General features: G+C 37.1%; 1 protein-coding gene across 2 annotated transcripts in view; it reads left to right on the forward strand.

The window, feature by feature from the left end:
* The window catches only part of ATL1 (atlastin GTPase 1), a 76,017-nt gene that overhangs the window by 43,969 nt on the left and 9,949 nt on the right, over positions 1-22,099 (forward strand). For both annotated transcript variants that reach the window (XM_039217338.1, XM_039217337.1), the window contains exons 3-9: positions 1,294-1,541; positions 3,935-4,069; positions 4,507-4,611; positions 7,816-7,866; positions 10,250-10,306; positions 17,431-17,523; positions 18,582-18,720. In XM_039217338.1, coding sequence (XP_039073269.1) covers positions 1,294-1,541; positions 3,935-4,069; positions 4,507-4,611; positions 7,816-7,866; positions 10,250-10,306; positions 17,431-17,523; positions 18,582-18,720 — 828 coding nt within the window. The remainder of the gene's footprint in view (positions 1-1,293; positions 1,542-3,934; positions 4,070-4,506; positions 4,612-7,815; positions 7,867-10,249; positions 10,307-17,430; positions 17,524-18,581; positions 18,721-22,099) is intronic.

Consider the following 22,099-nt stretch of genomic DNA (forward strand, 5'->3'; position numbering starts at 1 on the left):
GGGATGGGCATGGAGGAGGGCACTTGTGGGGATGAGCACTGGGTGTTATGTGGAAACTAATTTGACAATAAACTATTTGTAAAAAAAAAAAAAAAGAAAAAAGAAAATAGCCATTCTAATAGGTGTGAGGTGATATCTATTTGGTTTAATTTTCATTTTTTTGATGATTAATGATGTTGAGCATCTTTTCATGTGTCTGTTGGCCATTTTCCATGTCTTCCGTAGAAAAAGGTCTGTTCGGATTCTCTGCCTATTTTTTAATTGGATTAGGTGGGTTTTTTGTTTTTTTTTTTGCTATTGAGTTGTATCAGTTCTTTATATAATTATCAGATAAATAAAAACTCTGAAAAAACACACACACACACACACGCACGCACACTTCTGGAAAATAGGCAGAAACTCCTTCCAGGGATACTTAGTTCGGTCTATAACACCAAGATAATCGTGGGGATGATGATGATGATGATAGCTAACCTTTAGAGTTTATTATGTGCCAAGCACTGTTCTTAGCACTTTATTTATAGTAGTTCCCTTAGTCTTTACAATAACCCTATTTATGGGTACTATTAGTAGTTTATGTTTTGCAGATGAAGAACTGAGAAGTTTAGTAATTTCCCAGGGTCACACAGCTTATATATAAGATTGCCACACCAAATAAATTTCAAAATTTCTTTTTTTTTTTTTAAATTGAATTGTGTCTAGGCCTCTTTGCTATGGATTTGAAGATGGTCGTACTCCATTGCTATGAAGTATAATTTTAGACATTTAAGAATATAGTATTTTGTGGATGGCATGCATGTATTGAAGGGAGCTGAACTAGCTGCTTTCAAACTTTATTCCAATTTGAAAAATCTGTGATTCCAAGTCCCTGTATGCATTTCCCCTTATGTATGTTCAACCTTATAAAAAGTGTCACAAGGATATTTATGTGAATAACTAAACCTATTTCTAGGGGATGAAGAAGCTAAGTTAAACTAAGTTAAACTAAGTCCTTTTATTCCTGTACTCCAAAAGTAGAATGCTTTGAATTTCCTTCTCACTCTGCACACAGAGATCTCTGTCCTAACTTAGAGCTTTCTTGAGAGTAAAATTCTGTTTGATTTGGTCACATGATCAGCAAGACCAGATATGTCTTTCTGAAACATGATGTGAATGACATTAATGTATGTCATTAAAATGAGCGTTTCTAATTCCACTATGCCCCTGTTTCAGATATTTGAGAATTGAGACGTACCCTACATTTCTTGGTATTTTGAGAAGATTAGATGAATAAATTGCTGTTTTATTCAACAGGTGGGTTTTCAGAAAAGACATATGAATGGAGCTCAGAAGAGGAGGAGCCAGTGAAAAAGGCAGCACCAGTCCAAGTCCTCGTCGTCAAAGATGACCATTCCTTTGAGTTAGATGAAGCTGCACTTAATCGGATCCTTCTCTCGGAGGCTGTCAGGGACAAGGAGGTGGTTGCTGTGTCTGTAGCTGGAGCGTTTAGGAAAGGAAAATCATTCCTGATGGACTTCATGTTGAGATACATGTACAACCAGGTACGTTACATGTTGTAAGGAGCTCCTGGGTGTTTCAGTCAGGTAAGTGTCCGACTCTTGATTTCAGTGCAGGTCATGATTTAACAGTTCATGGGATCAAGCCCCATGTCAGGCTCTGCACTGACCGCGTGGAGCCTGCTTGGGATTATCTCTCTCTCTTTCTCTCTCTCTCTCTCTGTCCCACCCCCACGTGTGCACACACTTGCACACTCTGTCTCTCAAAATAAACTAAAACAAAAAAGTGTTTTAAAACGTTTTCATGTTTCTGTGCTTTTGTCACTTTGTGTTTTTATTTAGTAATGTTAAGTATTTCCACGTCCATTATCATATTCCCTAATATGAACTAGTTTGAAAGTGCTGTGGTATAACCATTCTGACTTCCATAGGCCACTTTTGTCTGAAGCCACTTTGCAACATTTCCCTGAGAACATACTTATTTTCTTTATTCTTTTAGAGACACAGCATAGTAATAGGATAATAAACTTTACCCTTTAGAGTGTTTAAAGTGTGTCAAATAACTTTTATCATAAGTTTTATATTAAAATCATATTCCCCCAACATTTATTATGACATTTTTCAAGCAGGCAACAAAGTTAAAAGAATTTCATGGTGAACATCTATGTATCAACTACCTAGATTTTATCATTAATATTCTTGCTTCATCACATGTGACTCCAGCTATTCTTCCTTCTTTACATCTGTCACTGCATCTTATTATTTTATTCATTTCAAAGTAAATTGCTGACATTGTTACACTTCCTCATAAATATTTCAGTATACATCATCATCATATATTTCAGTAGTTTTTATCTTTTGTTGTAAAATTAAATACACTTACATGCACAGCTTGTAGGTGTACATTTGCTTTTTTTTGAAAATGCATATGCGTGAAATGGCCCCAAATCCTATCAGGTATATCTTGCTGTTATCCCAGAATGTTCTCTCTTATCTTACCCCATCCCCAGAGACAACGAACAGCATTACAACATTTGAGACAAGAGTGTGGCACAGAAATGAGACTTTAAGGGACCTAGGATAAACCAAAAGCAGAGTCAGGGGACTGAGGGTTGGGAATGGAGAATGTACCAGTAGTTTTTTCTACTCTTTTGCCCACAGCCATTTCTGCTGTAAATACGGATATTAAGGCATAATACATATTACCCAAAAAACTTTATGTTATGTATTTATACCATAATTATTCATTTTGGATTGATCTTTTATAGTTAGGGTATTTTTGAGTAATTTTGTAAAGTGAACTTTAACTTTAATTTTTTTTAACGTTTATTTATAATTGAGAGACATGAGTATGGGAGGGAAAGAGAGAAGGGGAGACACAGAATCTGAAGCACGGTCCAGGCTCTGAGCTGTCGGCACAGAGCCCAATGTGGGGCTCAAACTCACAGACCATGACATCACTAAATTGACTGAGCCACCCAGGTGCCCCTATAAAGTTAACTTTAATACTTCTATTTCTAGCTTCAGTGCAAACAAATCAAGAATAGAACTACCAAAGTACTTCAGGCTTTGAAACCGAACAGAACCCTCTGTTTCTATCATATCACCATTAATACGCTACTTAACACAGCTGGGAAAATTAAGTGAACAAAATTAGTATTCATATTAGTTTCCATACTGGGGGATTTTACAGTTTTAGGCATATTCATAGTTTTAACTGTGCAATAAACATTAAAACTAAATGCTCAGTAACACTTGCCATGTTCCTTGTGTTAAATGGCACTTGCCAGATTATAAAGTGTAAGAGATTTGTTGTGTTTTTGTTTTTCTGCATCTATTACTAGGTGCCTCTCCTTTGCTATTCACTCCCTCCTCCTCCAATGCTAAAGCATTTATACGTATTATTATTGTGTATATCCTAGCATATTATGCTCTCCCCTGTCTTTATTTCTTTGCTTCTAGAATGCCCTCCCCAAGTTTGCTCACCTGGGAAATTCCCAAATCCTTCAGTTTTTAGCACAAGCACCACCTCTCCTATTAAGTCTTACCCGACCAAGAGTTAGTTAGCTCTTTTCCTGTGCTTCTGTCTGTCCTGCCTTCTGTCTTTGCCCAATATGCACATCCATTTTGGCATGCATATATTGCATCATAATGGTTTGTTAGGTCTGTCTTTCTATTAGGCTATAAGCTTCTCCTGATCTGGAATGATATCTTCGTATTCCCAGGACCTAGAATAAAATGTAGCACATGGTTGCTCCTCTGTTACAATGTTTTAGATAACAAAGAAAGTAATTGTATCAGTACAGTAGATGTGGATATGGTGTTTCCTTTTGACCTTAGTTGCAGAGAGATACATGCCAGAATGAATGCAGGGAACAAAGTATACCACCAAGTATACCACCGTCCACTTCCATATCACAGACCTTTTTAATTTACAGGAATCAGTCGATTGGGTTGGAGATTACAATGAACCATTGACTGGTTTCTCATGGAGAGGTGGGTCTGAACGAGAGACCACAGGAATCCAGATATGGAGTGAAGTCTTCCTCATCAATAAACCTGATGGCAAGAAGGTAAGATGCAAACTTTGTAAAGAAAATTGAGTTTTCAATTGGCAGTAGTTACCACTGTTCAGGATCTTTGAAAATGATCTTTTGAAAACTAATTTTGGCTGTTGGACATGAAGACGGAAAGGGATTCCTTGTTTCCTTTTCTGTTGATCAAGCTGATAAAATCATAGGGACGATAGAACAGCAGATGAGCAAGCTAACAGCTATCTTTTGTTTCAGCGCTGTTTCTGTTAGGTTGGATTACCAGTGAAAATTAATCATTATAGTATTCAGCTAAGTAATATTTTCATTTTCTATGGCATTAATGGCATACATAAACAATTACCTATTAAGTATCCGTTGATAATGGTTTGCCATAGTTCTCATAGTGTTAACTTTGTAGGAACCCTAATCCTGCACATGTTCTATAAAATACCAGTGATCACTCTGTTTGCCTGTAGGTTGCAGTGCTATTGATGGACACTCAGGGAACCTTTGATAGTCAGTCAACTCTGAGAGATTCGGCCACGGTGTTTGCGCTTAGCACAATGATCAGCTCAATACAGGTACAGAATAAAATGAATCCATTTCAATAGCTGTTACTTTAATTATTATGGATATGTGTATTCCTACATACATGTGGTAGTGAGACCAATAACAGAAATGGTAACTATGTTATTTGGCTCAATTAGCATCCCAGTTCTTACGATTTCTATAAGAGTAGAATTGGTTTGGTTACTGTAATCTTATATCTGATCAGTTTTGAAACTGCTGATAGCCAGAAAAGTATGTGTTATTTCACTGATAATTTTTTCTGTTTAAAGCCTACAGTAAACTTAATAACATTAAGTCTTATAATGTATGCAGATAGATATATTGGAACTACCTGTTATAAGTTACATTTACTGAAACAAGATTTATAAATGGGATTTTTTTTTTTTTTTACATAGCCTGTGGAAACATTGCTTAGTATAAAAGGATTTATATGCCTTCCCAGGTTTTAAAGACACTTAATAATACATTTAGGAAAATAAATTTCTTACAAAAAGTTTTAATCTTTCTTTCCTTTTTTCTTTGTCTCTTGTTAAGTATTGTTTTTGAAGTTAGTGTAACTTGTAAAAATTGTCCTGATAAGTCTCTGAGAGCTTTACTATAACCACGGAACACATAGCATAAAAGGTTTTAAGACAATTTTTAGATATTTTCTATTTATTAGAAAGAACAAGAAGAAATAGTGGCCAAGAAGCAGTTAAAAGACGGGTAAGATAGTTTAAAAAGGTAGGAAGGCAAAGTGGTTGGGATGAACAAGTCAAGGCTGATATATAAGTGAGCAGAGAATTAGGCTCGTGAGCCATGTGTATCATGTGTGGTTAGCACAGTGAGAGGGCGGATACAAGAAGACTGAATATTTTTTACAAAAAGCTTTAAAATGAGAGTCATGATTATAACCTGTGATTGATTAGCTTTTAAAAATAGACTTCTTGGGGCGCCTGGCTGGCTCAGTCTTGGTTAAGCGTCCGACTTCGGCTCAGGTCATGATCTCACGGTTCATGGGTTCGAGCCCCGCGTTGGGCTTTGTACTGACAGCTAGCTCAGAGCCTGGAGCCTGTTTCAGATTCTGTGTCCCCCTCTCTCTCTGACCCTCCTCTGCTCATGCTGTCCCTCTCTGTCTCAGAAATAAATTTTTAAAAAGACATTAAAAAAATTAAAAATTGACTTCTTAAATGAATGAGCCTGTAAAATATGAACTTAATATCTAATTTCTTCATAATCAGCAGTATAAAACCACTTGTGCAAGCCAATTAAAACACAGTTATTTAAATGATTGGGACCTCATCAAGATTAAAAGCTTCTGCACAGTCAAGGAAACAACCCAGAAAACTAATAGGCAACCAACAGAATGGGAAAAGATAGTTGCAAATGACATATCAGATAAAGGGTTAATATCCAGAATCTATAAGGAACTCACCAAACTACACGCCCAAAAAACAAACAACCCAGTGAAGAAATGGGCAGAAGATATGAACAGACACTTCTCCAAAGAGGACATCCAGATGGCCAACAGACACATGAAACGATGCTCAGCATCCCTCCTCATCAGGGAAATACACATCAAAACCACACTGAGATACCACCTCACGCCAGTCAGAGTGGCTAAAATGAGCAAATCAGAGAACTCTAGATGCTGGCGAGGATGTGGAGAAACGGGCACCCTCCTACACTGTTGGTGGGAATGTAAACTGGTACAGCCCCTCTGGAAAACAGTGTGGAGGTTCCTCAGGAAACTAACAATAGAACTCCCCTATGACCCAGCAATAGCACTGCTAGGAATTTACCCAAGGGATACAGAAATGCTGAGGCATAGGAGCACATGTACCCCAATGTTCATAGCAGCACTCTCCACAATAGCTAAAACATGGAAAGAGCCTAAGTGTCCATCAACAGATGAATGGATCAAGAAGATGTGGTTTATCTATACCATGGAATACTACATGGCAATGAGAAACAATGAAATCTGGCCATGTGTAGCAACATGGATGGACCTTGAGGGTGTTATGCTGAGCGAAATAAGTCAGGCAGAGAAGGACAAATATCATATGTTTGCACGTATAGGAGGATTAGGAGGAACTTGACGGAGGAACAAGGGGGAGAAGAAGGGCGGAAATGGTGGGGGAAAGGGAGAGAGGCAAACCATGAGAGACTCTTGAATGCTGACAAAAACTGAGGACTGATGGATGTGGGGGGGAGGGGGGGATGGGCATGGAGGAGGACACTTGTGGGGATGAGCACTGAGTGTTATGTAGAAACTAATTTGACAATAAACTATTTGTAAAAAAAAAACACAGTTATTTATTATCTATATTTCTATTTTACCTGAAGACATTTAATATTTTCACTGAAAAATCTTAAGTCCTTAGTAATGACTTTTTTATTATTTGAAAAACAATCTGTGACTTAAATAAGTGCACAATGTATACTCTTTGTGTCAGTACACAAACATAGAAGTCTCCTTCATTGTTTTTTGAAATTACTCCTCAAAAAAAAACCAAAAAAACAAAAAGAATGTCATTTTAGGAATGTGGTCTGTTCATGAAGTGGTTATGTACATGTATAAGGATATGAGCCTGATACTCAGAATCTAACTTCAGTGTAATAGGACTTTCCACAGACTTAACTAAGTTAATCAGCTGTGAGAAAGTCAACATAATTTTTCAAGATAAAATTCCGTGTATGGCTTATTCAGATCTAGACTGCTTTTATTTTGCTATGCTTGTAAGAATGATTATTTTGTTGACTAATCATTAAATTAGTTTCATAACTAATTTTAATATTCTGTCTCCAGAGCAGGTGGCTGTTGTATTTCTGGGACAATTTTATGATCATTGTACATTGTTTATGATTTCTCAATCTTTCTTTACTCCTCTGTCAAGGTCTTATAAATACCATTATATAAGAGTACGTGTAGGGGCGCCTGGCTGGCTCAGTTGGTTAAGCATCCAACTTTGGCTCAGGTCATGATTTCTCTGCTCATGAGTTTCTCTGCTCATCAGGCTCTGAGCTGACAGTGTAGATCCTGTTTGGGATTCTCTCCCCCACCCCCACTGCTCCCCAACTTGTGCTTGCTCTCTTTCAAGATAAACACACTTAAGAAAAAAGAATACCTATAAGAAAGTTTGATTTTGTGAAAATTGGTATTTATAAAAATGACAAAGTAAGTACTTCGAAGGATGCCAATTATTTTTTCATTTTGACTTTATTTCTTAATCAAGGTGTATAACTTATCCCAGAATGTCCAGGAGGATGATCTTCAGCACCTCCAGGTAACAATATGTACACTCTTTTCTTTTGATTTATCTGGTAATCTTTTGAAGATGCATGGATTTTGTTAGGCCTTTTCCTACCTGGAAAACTAAACAATTCAGAAGATATTTAGAAACACAATCAAATGGAGATTGTCTTATTTCCAGTTTCTTGTTTCTGCCCTGTATGGTCATGTTCTCTCTAATTCAGTTTTCAAAGTTCTTTGTTACTGTAAAGCTATTTGCTGTTGGCCCTGTCTATTTGAAAATGTATGGTGAATTAGAGTAGGGAAAGAATCTTTGGCTTAAAAATGACCCTAAATGTGATGTTGATCCTGTTATGATATAAATAACTCACAGAGCTGAAGAGTGCACCATAGGGAATACAGTCATTAATATCATAAGCACGTTGTCTGGTGACAGACGGTGACTGCTTACCGTGGTGAACGTAGCATGGGGTCTGGAGCTATCAGATTGCTGTGTTGTACACCTGAGACTAATATAACATTGTACATCAACTATACTTTAATAGTTCATTATAAAAACCTTTCTGTTCTATATGCTGCTCTCAGGGTATTGTTACAGCAAAAATGCAGAGGAAAAAAAGTGAAGTTGAAGTCTTATGGTCAGAGATTTAATAATTGCTAGTATGATATCAGTTGCATGCCAGATTTTTATTTCCCGTGGACCGCTTTATACCTAAGAATTATGAGGGGCTACCTGATGACAATTCATAAAACTCTATTTTAGATCTGATAGACTTCAGTGACACCTAATTGACCCTTCATATTTTATAGATGTGGTAAATTTGGCTGAAAGTAGTAAATGACTTGCCCAAACTCATGTGGCTAATTAGTGGTAGAGAGTAGGCACAGAGATCTGGGCACCTCCGGGGCTCATGTCTTCTTCCATGCTCCAAGCAGCATTTACACGTCAGATAAGTAAAAGATTAGAAATTTCGTAAAGATAGTTCACACCTCTGTAACACTTTCTGCTCTCTTTCAATTCGTGTTATTTTTGTTACACAGCAAAACCTATTGTTTCTCTGATAGTTTCCCTCTGCATATACTATACATAGTATACCTTCAATGTATACTCTATCTCGGCAATAAGAGCCATGTACAGGTTTAACAGACAACAGAGGATGATAGAGCAGGTGACCTGCGATGCTGGCAGTATCATTTGGAGTTCACACTCGACATTATTCCCAAATACATTTCTAGTACGTCACACTGAGCATTTGTGACAAATAGGTAATACACCGAATAACTGTTAGATGTTTCTTGTAATAAGTACAATTTGCTTCTTCAGGCACGTGTCATAACCTAGCCAGTTATTTTCCAAGTTAATGGCATGGCACTTTTCAATACCAGCTTAGGGATTTCTTAAAGAAGGGCTGATTTTGGACTTTGATATTGAGTAAGTAATCTTTTTCTGAGACCATGTAAAAATGTTCCTGTAAATGACAAAACTTCCATACTCCTCAAAAAAGATTGTGAATACAGATTCTGTTGGTAGATGATTCTAATGAAAGTGCCTAATCCCAGGAGAAGCTGTGATATTCCAGAAACGATATTCCAGACTTTTCATTTAATCACTCTAATCAGATGCCTACAATTACTCTGGGCTTCCTCGATCCTCCTGCAGGAGAGGCGGGTGGTGCTGTGGGAGCTCTCCGAGAGTGGCAAAGAAGTGCACTTCCTCTGTAGCACTTGCAGCCCAGCTCTGAGTGGCTGCTGTGGCTTGTTAGTCTTGTGGATGAAGTGGCATTTCCTGTGTACAGATGGGGAAACCCATTCCACTGATGACATGCTCATCAGAGGCCTAATCACAGTCACCCCCTAGGGCCTTTGTTCTTTGACCCCTTCCTTACATTTCTAACAACACAAAAACTGAGAGGGTGCCTCTCAATTGGGAGCAATTAAAAACAGAAGAAGGCAATGTATTTGGTTGTATTTTTAAGCCAGATGCTTCTATGCCTTTGTAATAATTCACCCCATTGCACCACTAAATTTCCTCAGGCAACAACTTCTGTTAAATATGTCCAACGTAGTTCATGGCGCTCTGGTCTCATCTGTGCAAGTTCTGCTTTGAAAGATTTTTTAACATGTTCTTTCTCCCCCAATTCCCTACAAAAAACTGCCCTACATTCTTGATATAAAGGTGTTAGCTTTGAAGTAGAAAGTTTATTTTTAACATAAACTTTATGTTCTTAATTTTTAAATATCCAATTACTATTATTCTGCTTTATGTAATACTTAATTTCTTAAAATGATTATTATAACCTTAATATAGTATTTTGTTATAGTGAGGGGGAAAATGAATGGAAGAAACCACAGAAGTAAAACTTTGCAGATACTGAAGTTTTTCTGTGTGTTTGTGTGTATGTGATTTCTCTTAATAGCTTTTCACTGAATATGGCAGACTGGCGATGGAAGAAATATTCCTGAAGCCATTTCAGGTGAGTGAAGCATAAAATGATGGTATATTCTTACTAAATTTTTCTGAAGAGTATGACAGGTACATTAATTAATTGAGAGGGTCGCATTTCTTTCTTTTTTTCTTTATTTCATTCAAGAAGCCCTTTGAATACCTTGTTAGTGCTATTTGATGCAAATAGGAGATTAAATGGGAAACTGAAAATTTAACAAATTATTTTTTTAAAGAAACGGGAAAAACATTTCTTGGGGAAAAACAAAAAATAAATAAAAGAACTGGGAAAAGGAAAAGATGAATTAGATATTTTGATTCCTGCAAGAATATCTTCTTTCCTCTTGTTCAACTCTAGAGATGTCACAGAAACCTAAAGAAAACTGATGAATTTGTCAAACATAAAAGCTAAAAGCAAACAAGATTCCTGGGACAATAGAAAAGGTTACAAGTCACAGCAAAAGCTGGCTAAGAACCAGAGACAGGGTATTGATTGGGTGGGTGCAGGTTTTTTGGAGGTACTTTCTCTTCCTTACACAGTGACCCTTGTGAACCATCACTTGCCTCATTGCTCTAAGTATCAGAATAGCAACCAACTCAGCCTCTTGGAATAGCAGGACATCAGGACAATAAATATATGAGCTTGTATTGGATATAAGCAGACTATTGGGCCCTTTAATGCTCCCTTCTCTCCCACCCCTCTTTAAATATCAAGAACCAGGAGAGTATAATTAAGTTAAAAAGCCCTTGAAAGCTTGAAAAAGGTACAGATTTGAACACCCAAGACTGCTCACCTGAAGCGTAACAGCCTCAGCATTGGCTTCTCACGGGGCCTCAGGCTAAGTCCTAGAATTCAGCCCCTCCCTGGTACATATCACCAGTCAAGATGGATAATACCATGAGGGGTATGTGAGCATACAAGGAAACTGAATAAATGGCCAAAGTCCAGAGCACTAACAATACCAAATGAGGACATAGAGCAGTAGGAACCCCCCTACATTTCTGGTGGGTATGCAAAGTGGTACAGCCACTTTGGAAGATAGTTTGGTGGGTTTTTTTTTTTTTTTATATAAAATTAAACATATTCCTACCAGATGATCCAGCAATTGTACTCCTTGGTATTTACCCAAAGAAATTAAAAACTTATGTCCATACAAACATCTGCACACAGATGTTTGTAGGAGCTTTATTAATAATTGCTCAAACTTGAAAAAAAACAAAATAGGAGAATGGATAAAATGACTGTGGTACATCCAGACAATGGAATATTATTCAGAGCTGAAAGAAATGAACCATCAGGCCATGAAAAGACACAGAGAAACCTTAAATGGATATTATGAAACAAAAGAAGCCAATCTTAAAAGGCTATATACTGTAAAATTATAACTAAAATTTGTAAAACCTTGGTTTGTGAGCATGATTCATTCTGGAAACACACTTGTAATCCAAAGCACCTGTATATCAACGTGAATTTCCTCGTAAGAAATAGTGGAAACTCAGATGATTGATTTCACAACCCTCTTATTTCAGCTATTTAGGGACCCAAAAGACTGAAATTTTCCTGAGGTCTGTATATGTTTCCTGTGATTGATCTTTATTTTGTTTACAATTTTGAATCTTTGACCAATTAATAACTAAGAGAATGTCTTCTGAAATGGTCTTATGTTTTATCTGTTTTTCTTGCCCCCCTAAGGCTATTCAAATGTTTTAATTTATTATTACTATTATTGTTGTTATTCTTATTTTGCAGAACTGGTTTGTTTAGATGTTCTTCTGGTCTTTCTTACCCTACTAGTTTTAACCATTTTTTCCCATCCAAGGGACTAACAATTAAGTGAACTAGTTGGAACAGAACTGATAGTTTGGGTCAGTAAGTATCTAACAAAATCCTGAATTATGCAGCAAATTTCTGTCTTCTTGGGTTAAAAAAAAATTCCTTTAAACTCAGCTCTCAACCTGGGTTTAAATTTGGCTTCTATAGAACAGCCTTCTCTTCTAGCAGTTTGAAGTTGTTAGGGGCAATGTGGCTAGTCCTTTTCTAGGAAATCAGTTAGGAGGTCAGGGGAGGGAGCAGAAGGAATTGAAGGGGTACAGTGAATGGTGAAGATAAAACTGAAAAAGATACAAGGAGGGTAAGTTTCAGAAGGTATGAGTCAAGTTGAGAGCCACTGTTTTGGATTCAGTATTTTGAAGTCTCAGTTTACTAATTAAAGAAGCTAATTAATGAGTTATTAAGAGATGTTTTATCTCTTAATTTTAAAGAACTCCTCTTAATTTATTTGAACATGTACAAAGATCACCATAATGACCTCTGTTATTCTGAAAATTTTTAAAAGGTCATTTATAAGTGTAACAATTAGGATTATAGTGCAGTACAAATAGAAAGCAGATGTTTTTCCAGGAGGAGGGTCCAGCTTTGATATATGCAAGCCTGTAACAGGTTGGTCAAAAGTGTGTGCTATGAAAAGCAGCTTGCTTCCTCAAGCAAGCAGAAGTCAGTACAGTGCTGTACGATCGATCAGTCATCTGATAGCCACTGGTCCTGTATTATGGACTAAGAATAGCGACTCACAAATTGACAAGATCGAGAGTGTCCTCTTAAAAGTTTTGTAGAGCTCCCAAGGCCAAGTTTGAGTAATTACTTTTGTATAAATTAGTTGCCAGTTTAATAGACCTGCAACCATTAGTCCTTGGGGCATCTTGATTGGTTTGGAAACTTATGAAGTCTGGGCCTCTGTATGTTCTTTCTGGAGCACTTCCCTATACATTCAGCAACACAAGACAGTTCAAGCAAAAATACACAATACAAGGACTTTGTATGGATTGTCAAGCAAGAGGGCAGAGGAAGCAGCAAAAGCATAGAGATTAATAACAAAAATATTTACTAAATGGTATGCCTCCAAACCAAAAGTTCTAATAACCTTATATAAAAATTAGGTCTAATTATCAAATGAGTTCACCTCCAAAACTAAAGGTTGAATTACCCTACACAAAGGCTTAGAACTGATGACCTTATATGAAGACCTACTGGGTCTTTATAACAAAAACCCTAGAATAACAAATTAATCAGCAACAAGAAGCTCCGTGAAACAAATCAGAACTCAAATAAGATCATTGTTGAGACACATTCACCTGGCAGTAAATTTGAAGGGCAAAGGGAATTTTGGAACAAGGGACAAGGAGAATGCACCTATTACTCTCAGGGTCTCAGAGACTGCTGCCAAGTGAGGGTATTCACAATTACCTCAGTGGGACGTCAAGAACTGTCAAAGGATGAGACCATCACTCAAATCTGATACAAAAGCCAAAGCTGAATTTATTACTTTATCAAGTAAAAGAGCTATGCTGGTGAGGCTTAGTCTCACTGAACAAAGTAAACTAATAATTATACATAGGGTTTAGGAGTTTTGGAGTTATGTGGTTTACAGAGGCAAGAACAAGTTTTCAGTTTTAGAATATTTGTTGTTGAAAAGAGAAGCATGTTTCATGTTGGCTATGGAGGTGTTAAATGGATTGAGATCAGTCTCAGTGAATTTTCTGGAATGCTTCTTCTGTTAAGTATGAAGCTGTCACTGATTGGTTGGCTTTCAGTGGGCTTTTGATTGAAGTGACTTGTTAGATGGGTTTAAAACAAGTTCTAAACCTTGTTTCATTGTTCACTAAAACTGGAACTGAAATTTATTGATTAAATGGTTAAAAACCAGTTCAAGTATTTACTGACTACATGGCTCTAGAAAAGCTAGTCTTTTCCTGGGGATGGGGCCAGTGAGTATGATATAGCTGGCTTATACCAATTCATGAGAACTAATTTAGTAAATATGCAGGAATGATATAAGCCAATTATTAAATGCTAATAGCTTAAAATCAGCCATGTTGGGCAGATTTACACCACAGAAATGGTCAAATACAGAATGACTCCATAGAATCAAGTCATTTGGAGAGCCACTTTACCAGCACATCACTGAATGGGAGCATTAGGAATGGAACTTGGGAATTTAATACTGCAGATAGAGAAATAGAATATAGATTCCTGATTTGAGAAAATAAGACTTCATATTTGATCCTATTCTACACATGATCCTCGTTATATTGACTTAGGGAGATAGCCAGTGAAAAAGACCAACAAATAAAACTAAAATTTTCCCAGAAAAATGCAAAATATAGCCAAATCCACATACTTGGCTTCATTTATCCTTGTTCATGAACCTCTGTTTTGTAAAAGTTGCTTCCTAGCCAACCTCTGTTTTCAAAATACGTGTTTAGGTAGAAATATTCTGAATACAAATCACTGTATTTCATTTTGACAAAAATGGGCATCTATTACAGATGGTGGACTGTTTGAGATCATGGAGAGGGGTATTCTAATTTAATTTTTTAAAATTTTATTTTATTTTAGAGAGAGATCAGGTGTAAGGAAAGAGGGGCAAAGGAAGAGAGGGAGAGAGAGAATGAATCTCAAGCAGGCTCCAAGCCTAATGCAGGGCTCAATCCCATGACCCTGGGATCACAACCTGAGTGGAAATCAAGAGTTAGATGCTCAACTGACTGAGCCACCCCAGCGACCCATTAAAAGACTTTATTTTTAAGTAATGTCTATACCCAAAGTGGGCCTGAACTCACAACTCCAAAATCAAGAGTCACATGCTCTACTGACTGAGCCAGCCAGGGTCCCCAGAAGTATTTTTAACTTTTCCTCTCCACAAGAATCTCTCCTCTCCCCACAAGAATCCCCAAAATGAAGAAAAGAGAGGAGAGTTTCCACTTTGTGAAACAAGAATATCCATAATGCAAACTGAGAGGTGTCCCTGGTGTCAGGACAGAAGATGTGAGCCAAGGATTTTATATCCAGCAAAATTGACTTTCAAATAGAAAATCACAACTGTTATAACGGATCACAAACTTATCCGCATGTAAGAATGCAAAGGATATTGTTGTCCTGAGCCCTTAATGAGAAAGCTACTGAAGAATAAACTTCAGATAAGCAAAGATGACATAGTTTCACCAAAAGAGAGATAATCATAAACTATGTGCCTCTTTCACTCTGCCAAAGAAATAAAACCTGAGATCACAGTTTTGTTTGCAGCTGCCAATTTGCAGAAATCCAGAGGACAAAAGAACATGTTGAACTGCCCGTGAATATGCAGGGTCCAGGTTGTGGGAAACTCTACATGGTTATATAGAATTTATGGTTAAATTTAGGTTCTTTAACAGATAAAGAGAAAAGAGGGGATGATGGGAGGGAGAATCCATATATTAAAACAGAATTAAGACGTAAACAAATTTTAACAAGCTAGGCTAAAAGATTCAGTTAAAAACTCAGAAGTTTTAAACTTGTAGAAAGAGCATTTAAAGATAACTAATTTCATAAAAATTATTTTTTCTCAATTTCCTACATTATTCTGAAACTAAAATTCGAAGTATCTTTTTTTTTGTTTGTTTATTTACTTTGAGAGAGAGCACAAGTGGGGAAGGAACAGAAAGAGAGAGAGAGAGAGAGGGAGAGAGAGAGAATCTCAGGCAAGCTCTGCAGTGTCAGCACAGAGCTAATGTGGGGTTTGAACTCAAAACCCTGAGATCATGATCTGAGATGAAATCAAGAGTTGGACGCTTAACCAACTGAGCCTACCCAGGTGTCCCAAAGCAGCTCTTAATCTAACTTTAAAAAGTTAGGTCTTTTATCAGACCTCAGATTGCAAACTACAGAACATATTTTAAACTTACTGTTGAGGCAGTGCAACAAGGTTCTGAAGTAACCCAAGTTTAAATGCTAGCTGTTCTATCTCTGTGTGCCTTTGGCCAAGTCACTTAATGTTAGGTGGAGGTGATTTTTATATATCTCTTCTGAAAAGAATCATAAATTATAACCTATCTCTTGGCTGTTGCAGGAATGCATGAAATATGTGCATAATTCCTGATACTGTGGTTGGCATATGATAGGCACTTAAACGAAAGCTACTGTTACTTTGGTTCCAAGAGGTCTGGGGAGGGGCCCAAGAATTCTGTACTTTTAAAAGCCTCTCAAATGATTCTAATGATTGTCCTAATTTTGGGAACACAGTTCCCTGCTGGATATGAACAAATACTCAGCTTCAAGGATATTTATCAATGCATTTCCTAGTAGAAAAACTGGAAAACATCTAGGAGACTAGAAAAACTGGTAAACTATGGTCTATCTATTTCCTAAAATATGTGCCTATTAAAATAAAAATCAAATAGCTAATACAGCATTGTTCCAATGCCTAATACATATCTTGTTTAGTCCTGCGAGATGGATTCCATTATTATTCTTATTTGACAGATGAGGAAACTAAAAATGCACACGGCATTACAAGTAAGTTGTCAGGCAGAGACATTTCTGAACTACCAATACTAATTTTTATAATAAAAAATGTGGTCTTATTAGAGGATAGACTGAGTTAGATTTTTAACAAAAATTATTTCAAAATCATTGTATGATGAAGCAATCCAATCATTTGCAGCCAAAAACAGTAGGAAAAGAATATTACCAAGGTATGTTAATTATTTTTCAGGATTTGTATGTGTGTATGCTTGTGTTTTTGTCAGCTTGATGTATTTATAATTTGTAATTTTTCTCACTCTAAATACATTTTCACTATCAAGCCCAATTATGTATTTTTCCTATTGAGCCCTCCTCCCCCTAACAGATTGTATAAGCTTTGGGCCCAACAAAGGCTGGATTCCCACCCATCTGCATACCCTGTATGTAAACTGAGAGCCCCTGAAGAAGAGAATGGGACAGAAGTTGTAGAGGAAAAATATTTAAAGAGATAAAAGTTTCCTTAAATAAAACTTGAGTCTTCGTAACTAACTGTCCCCAAATTGCCAAGGAGAATGTGCCCCCCACAAGAGATGAGAGACAGAGGTGCCCTCAAACTGGCTGACTGGCTGTATGTCACCATAGTCAGTTTGGGGGCAGCTTTCTGTTTACACTTAATGGGAACAGGAAGGGTGATCTCTGGGGGAGAGATTGCTCAGAAACTTTCAAAGGTTTTATGTTTGCTGTTGTAATTCCATAGTGTGGTGTAGAACACTACTCAGATAAAGACAACAGTAGCACTTCATTGATTTGCATATAAAGCATAGGGAGGCAGTTTAAAGTCTCCTTATCAATCCTTTCTTCTTCTTCTTTCTCAGAGTCTGATATTTCTTGTTCGGGATTGGAGTTTCCCATACGAATTTTCATACGGAGCTGAAGGTGGCTCTAAATTCTTGGAAAAACGCCTCAAGGTTTGTTAGATATTTAGGTGAATAAAACTTCACCAGTAGTAATTGAGAATTATTTCTGTTGAATGATTTGCAGGATGGATACTTATTAGATACAGTCTTCTAGTGTCTCTACTAACAAACTAAGATTGATATTTAATACAAACCTTTCAGAATTACAGTTTTCAATATTATCAATAATAATATTGAATTTCTTTTGTAGATATCTATAAATCAATGACTTATTCCTAAAGATAAATCTTTTTAATTTGAATAATGAAATCAGTCCAAGGCTGACAGTACAAATATCTGGATTCATGTTTTCATTGAGGTTTAAAAGTCAGTCTAACAAAAATATAAAATTTTGAAATCCCCAAAGTCAGTCTTAGAACATTTTGCCAATAGTTCACAGAAAGTGAAATTAGAGGATTCTCCATTTTCTGTATCAGGATAGTGCAATATTGAATTAACTGTTTATATTGAACATAGATGACAACAGATACATATGGTAAAAAATTTTAAAGTCATTTTTGGCTTATAACTACTTTTAGGGTAGTTGTACTATTAACTGTCAAATATATTTGAAAAAACAGGGGCAATTTAGCTTATAAATACCCAACTATTCAGAGGCCTTTCTAGAATTTTAATGTATACCTACCAGGTGACAAGAGGCTGTCTTGAGTATCTTCTGAAATGAAGGTAGGAATATCTTATGAGCTATTCATGTCTCCTGTGAGTACTTTGAATTAAATTGGAATTTATAAGAACGAGCTAGAACAAATTTATAGTTGTCACTATTTTATAGTGACCCACTAATTTATAGTAAAAAATGGGAAGGCCTATCTGAGTTAGCCTAAGAGTAAGTGTTTGTTAATTGTAATAATAATGACATATATATGTAATAATAATGACATATTATTAGATATGGCTGTTTACCCAAGACTTTATTCTTTATCAGCCCTGCCATGTCATTTTTATTTTTGTGGGACCAGACAGGCATAGCAAATATAAGATGCCACAGAATTCTTTTGGAGTTCAATTTATGTTGAAAGTAGTTTAAACTTTAGAATGATTTACTGCAGGTCTCAGGGAACCAGCATGAAGAACTACAGAATGTTCGAAAACACATCCATTCCTGTTTCACCAAAATCTCCTGTTTTCTGCTACCTCATCCTGGCTTAAAAGTAGCTACCAATCCAAACTTTGACGGAAAACTGAAAGGTATGTTTTTTTAATGACTATAGTTACATTACTTAGTCTGGTTGTAACATTGTCATGTTATCTACTGGGCTTACGGCTCCACTTGTGTGAGGCTGACGACTAAAAGCTGTCAGGAGAACTGGGAATGCTGGGCTGGTGCCTGAGCACCTCCTTGGTGAGCCATAGGATTCCATGGGTACTGAATACATAACATGGAGAAAATAGGCCAAGTCTTGCGTTCACCTGGGAGGCAGAGACTCTGCCCTTTTCACAGAGCTTCCTACTTCTGTCTGTACCTTGAGAAATGCTCCTTAATGTCTTCCTGTTTAACTTGCCTTATTTGCATTAGAGGAGAAAAACAGATGTCTATATTATTGGAATGCTGCATGATAAGTTACAGAATTACTATGGTAAGTTATAGAATTAAAGATTGAAAGAAACATTGCATAGTTCTGAACTCAAGCTCTTTAAAAGTGCTACCAAAGAATTTAATTATAAATTATTAAAACCTTCGCTAAAAATGAAATCCTCTTCTGGATGAGGACCAGTTTCTGAAAAACCCAGAAGCACCAGAGTGTTTCTGAAATAGTGTATTCTAATAGTGTGTAATTGTCCGTCAAACAGAGAGGCATTCCTAACATTTTAAGATTCCAAAGAATCTCAACTTGTTAGAAAAAGGGGTGGGGTGGGGTGGAGGGTAGGGGGTCTGAAGAAATACAAGTTAATAGTTCCTAATAGATAATCAGCAGGTTTTTAGATATTTGTTTTATAATTCAAAGTAGTACAAAAACATTTCTGACTTTTTACTTGTTAGGCTAGCACTGGGTACACACACCAGTGAGTTCAGATATTTGCTTCATTTCCTGTAGCCTTTCTGCATCGTGCCAGGGGTGGTGACACAGTGACATAACAAGCTTTTCAGCACAGCTGTTCTCAAAGGGCTTCAAAATTAATCTTAAAAGGGGACAACATAACGTGTATTCACTTTTACGGAATTGGCAGATTTGAAAAGCAAACCTATATTTTCCCCCTGTATCCATGGCATTTATCGTCAGATACCTTATATTTAACTATGCCAGTATCATAAATAAAATCTTAAATTTCATCAGCAGTATTTCTATACATGTTTTAAATAAACTTTGTATAACAGAACAGATAGCACTAGGTACATATTCATGGAGGAATTCCAGGATCCTATCATTTCACTGTCACTTCGGAATTCCAACCCACTAATGAGCACACAGACCTCTTGATACTGTGCAATTACCTAATGCCGTCAATGTGTTTTGAATAAATTGCATAAAGAGAGGGCTTCCACAAGGCCCCTCTTTCTTCTCTGGAGTCGGGGAGTTGTAAACAGGCAGGGGAGGGGCAGGCCTTCACCAACAGTCCTTTATTGGGACACGAAAGTACTCTGGCTTATTCCATTCATGCAGTGTACAGCCACAGTTCTTAAATTAACTGATAACGTTTTTCAATGAGAGAGCTCAGGGAGAGGGTTGAAGACAAACCACACAAGTATAGTACCCCACTTTTTAAAAGTTTATTTATTTTCAGAGAGACAGAGCCAGCACGAGCAGGGCAGGGACATAGAGAGAGGCAGAAAGAGAGGGAATCCCAACCAGGCTCCACGTTGCCAGCACAGAGTCCAAAGTGGGGCTTGAACTCCTGAACTGTGAAGTCATGACCTAAGCCAAAATCAAAAGTGTAATGCTTAGCCAACTGAGCCACCCAGGTGCCCCAAGAACCCCATTTTTTTTACACAGATTTGTTTCTCATCAAATTTTACTTATGTGTCTAAATATACATTAACCTACACAGTTGTTTTACAGGTACCCCAAAATTAGGAGTTTACCAGAGTGGCTAGCCTGAGAGAAAAAGAAATGAAAAGCAGCTTCAGGTGCCCATCAAAATTGCATTTTGATGAGGCTTTCTAGGACCCCTGCTACATCTGTCTGTTGTCATAATGTTCTTCTTAGGCTCAGTTTCTCCTTGCGCAGTTTTGAAAGTCAGCTATTACGTTGCTTTTCCATCCCGTCTTGAGTCTTGTAATTGGATGCAAGTTCCATCCGGGATGTCTTATCTAGCACTGGCTGTGCTGCTGGCTAGAAGGCTGGCATCTGAATAGCCACTTTCTTCCTCCATGGAATTAGTATTTGTGCAAAAATTGTTCTTTTTTTGTTTTGTTCTGTTTGTGGGCACACGCGAGTGCCCACATACTCTTTCACACACTTAAAGAAATACTTTCTAGTTCACTATCTGCAGTAAGAATTGGTATAATTACTATTTATTCGTGGTCCCTCGCTATTGAAAATGCTACCTTACCATTTCCAGTGTTCTATGAAATTTATAATAGTATGATTAAATTTAGCTGCTATCAATTTAGTGGCTTCCCACAAAGGAAACCAAAAGGATCAGGTTCATTCATGCTGCATTCAACCAGTTTCTTCCAGGTGCCCACTGAATACCTCTCCTGATGTAGTCAGTCTAACCTTTTAATGAATAAGGAGTTACCTTTTTTTTTTTTTTGAGGTTGCCCTATGTTGGGGGACCCCATCAGACAACCACATCATAAATTGTGGAGATGTGTCCTCAGCAGCTTCAGTTAGAGTTCAGGCAGCATAGCCAAACACTGCCACAAAGGAATGATTTTTTAAGAAGGTGTTTCTAATGAATTGTCAGACAATCCTGAGAAGATCTCTTCCTTGGTTGATGTGCACAGCAGTGCTACAACAGTGCATCTGCCCCGCAGTGTTCTTACAGAGCATGTCACCATGTCCCCAGTCGTGACAGGTACCACTTTGGCCTAGCCCCTGAATTCCTAGCAGAATTTTACTCTGGTGGCAAAGATAATGAAGGAATGTTGAAAACAGAACAGCATCCCCGGTAATGATCTCCCCACACATGTTTATTTGAATACTTGCAGTGGGCCAGAGCTAATTAGCACACCTCTGTAAATTGCTCTGAACTGGCCTGTGGATGTTCTGGGTCATGTGTGTACTGTGTTGAACTGATGGCATTAGCAAGAGCTCACCACTTGTGTACGTTGTGAATCTTTGGTTTGTGTTATCTGAATCCAGAATTGGGGTATCTGGCATTGGTCTCAGTGAGAACAAAGGCTATGGCTAATGCCATCTTCAGAACACATTTTTAATCCAAATACGTGGTTATATGCTGGCTCCTTTAATGATGATTACCACACCTGCTGGTGCATGAGATAAAGGTGTATCTTATTCCGTTCCAATTTTATAAGGGAGTGGGTGGGGAATGGAATTTAAGTACATGTGTTAGAAGTTGTTTTAAAGTAATTTTATAATGAGAAAGGTTGTTGTTTTATACAGAAATTCAGGAAGAATTCATACATTCAAGATACATAGGAATATTTTACAAATGCTGAAAA

Source organism: Hyaena hyaena, unplaced genomic scaffold (assembly GCF_003009895.1).
Source record: "Hyaena hyaena isolate Hyena2069 unplaced genomic scaffold, ASM300989v1 scaffold_683, whole genome shotgun sequence".
Classification (NCBI taxonomy): Eukaryota; Metazoa; Chordata; class Mammalia; order Carnivora; family Hyaenidae; genus Hyaena; species Hyaena hyaena.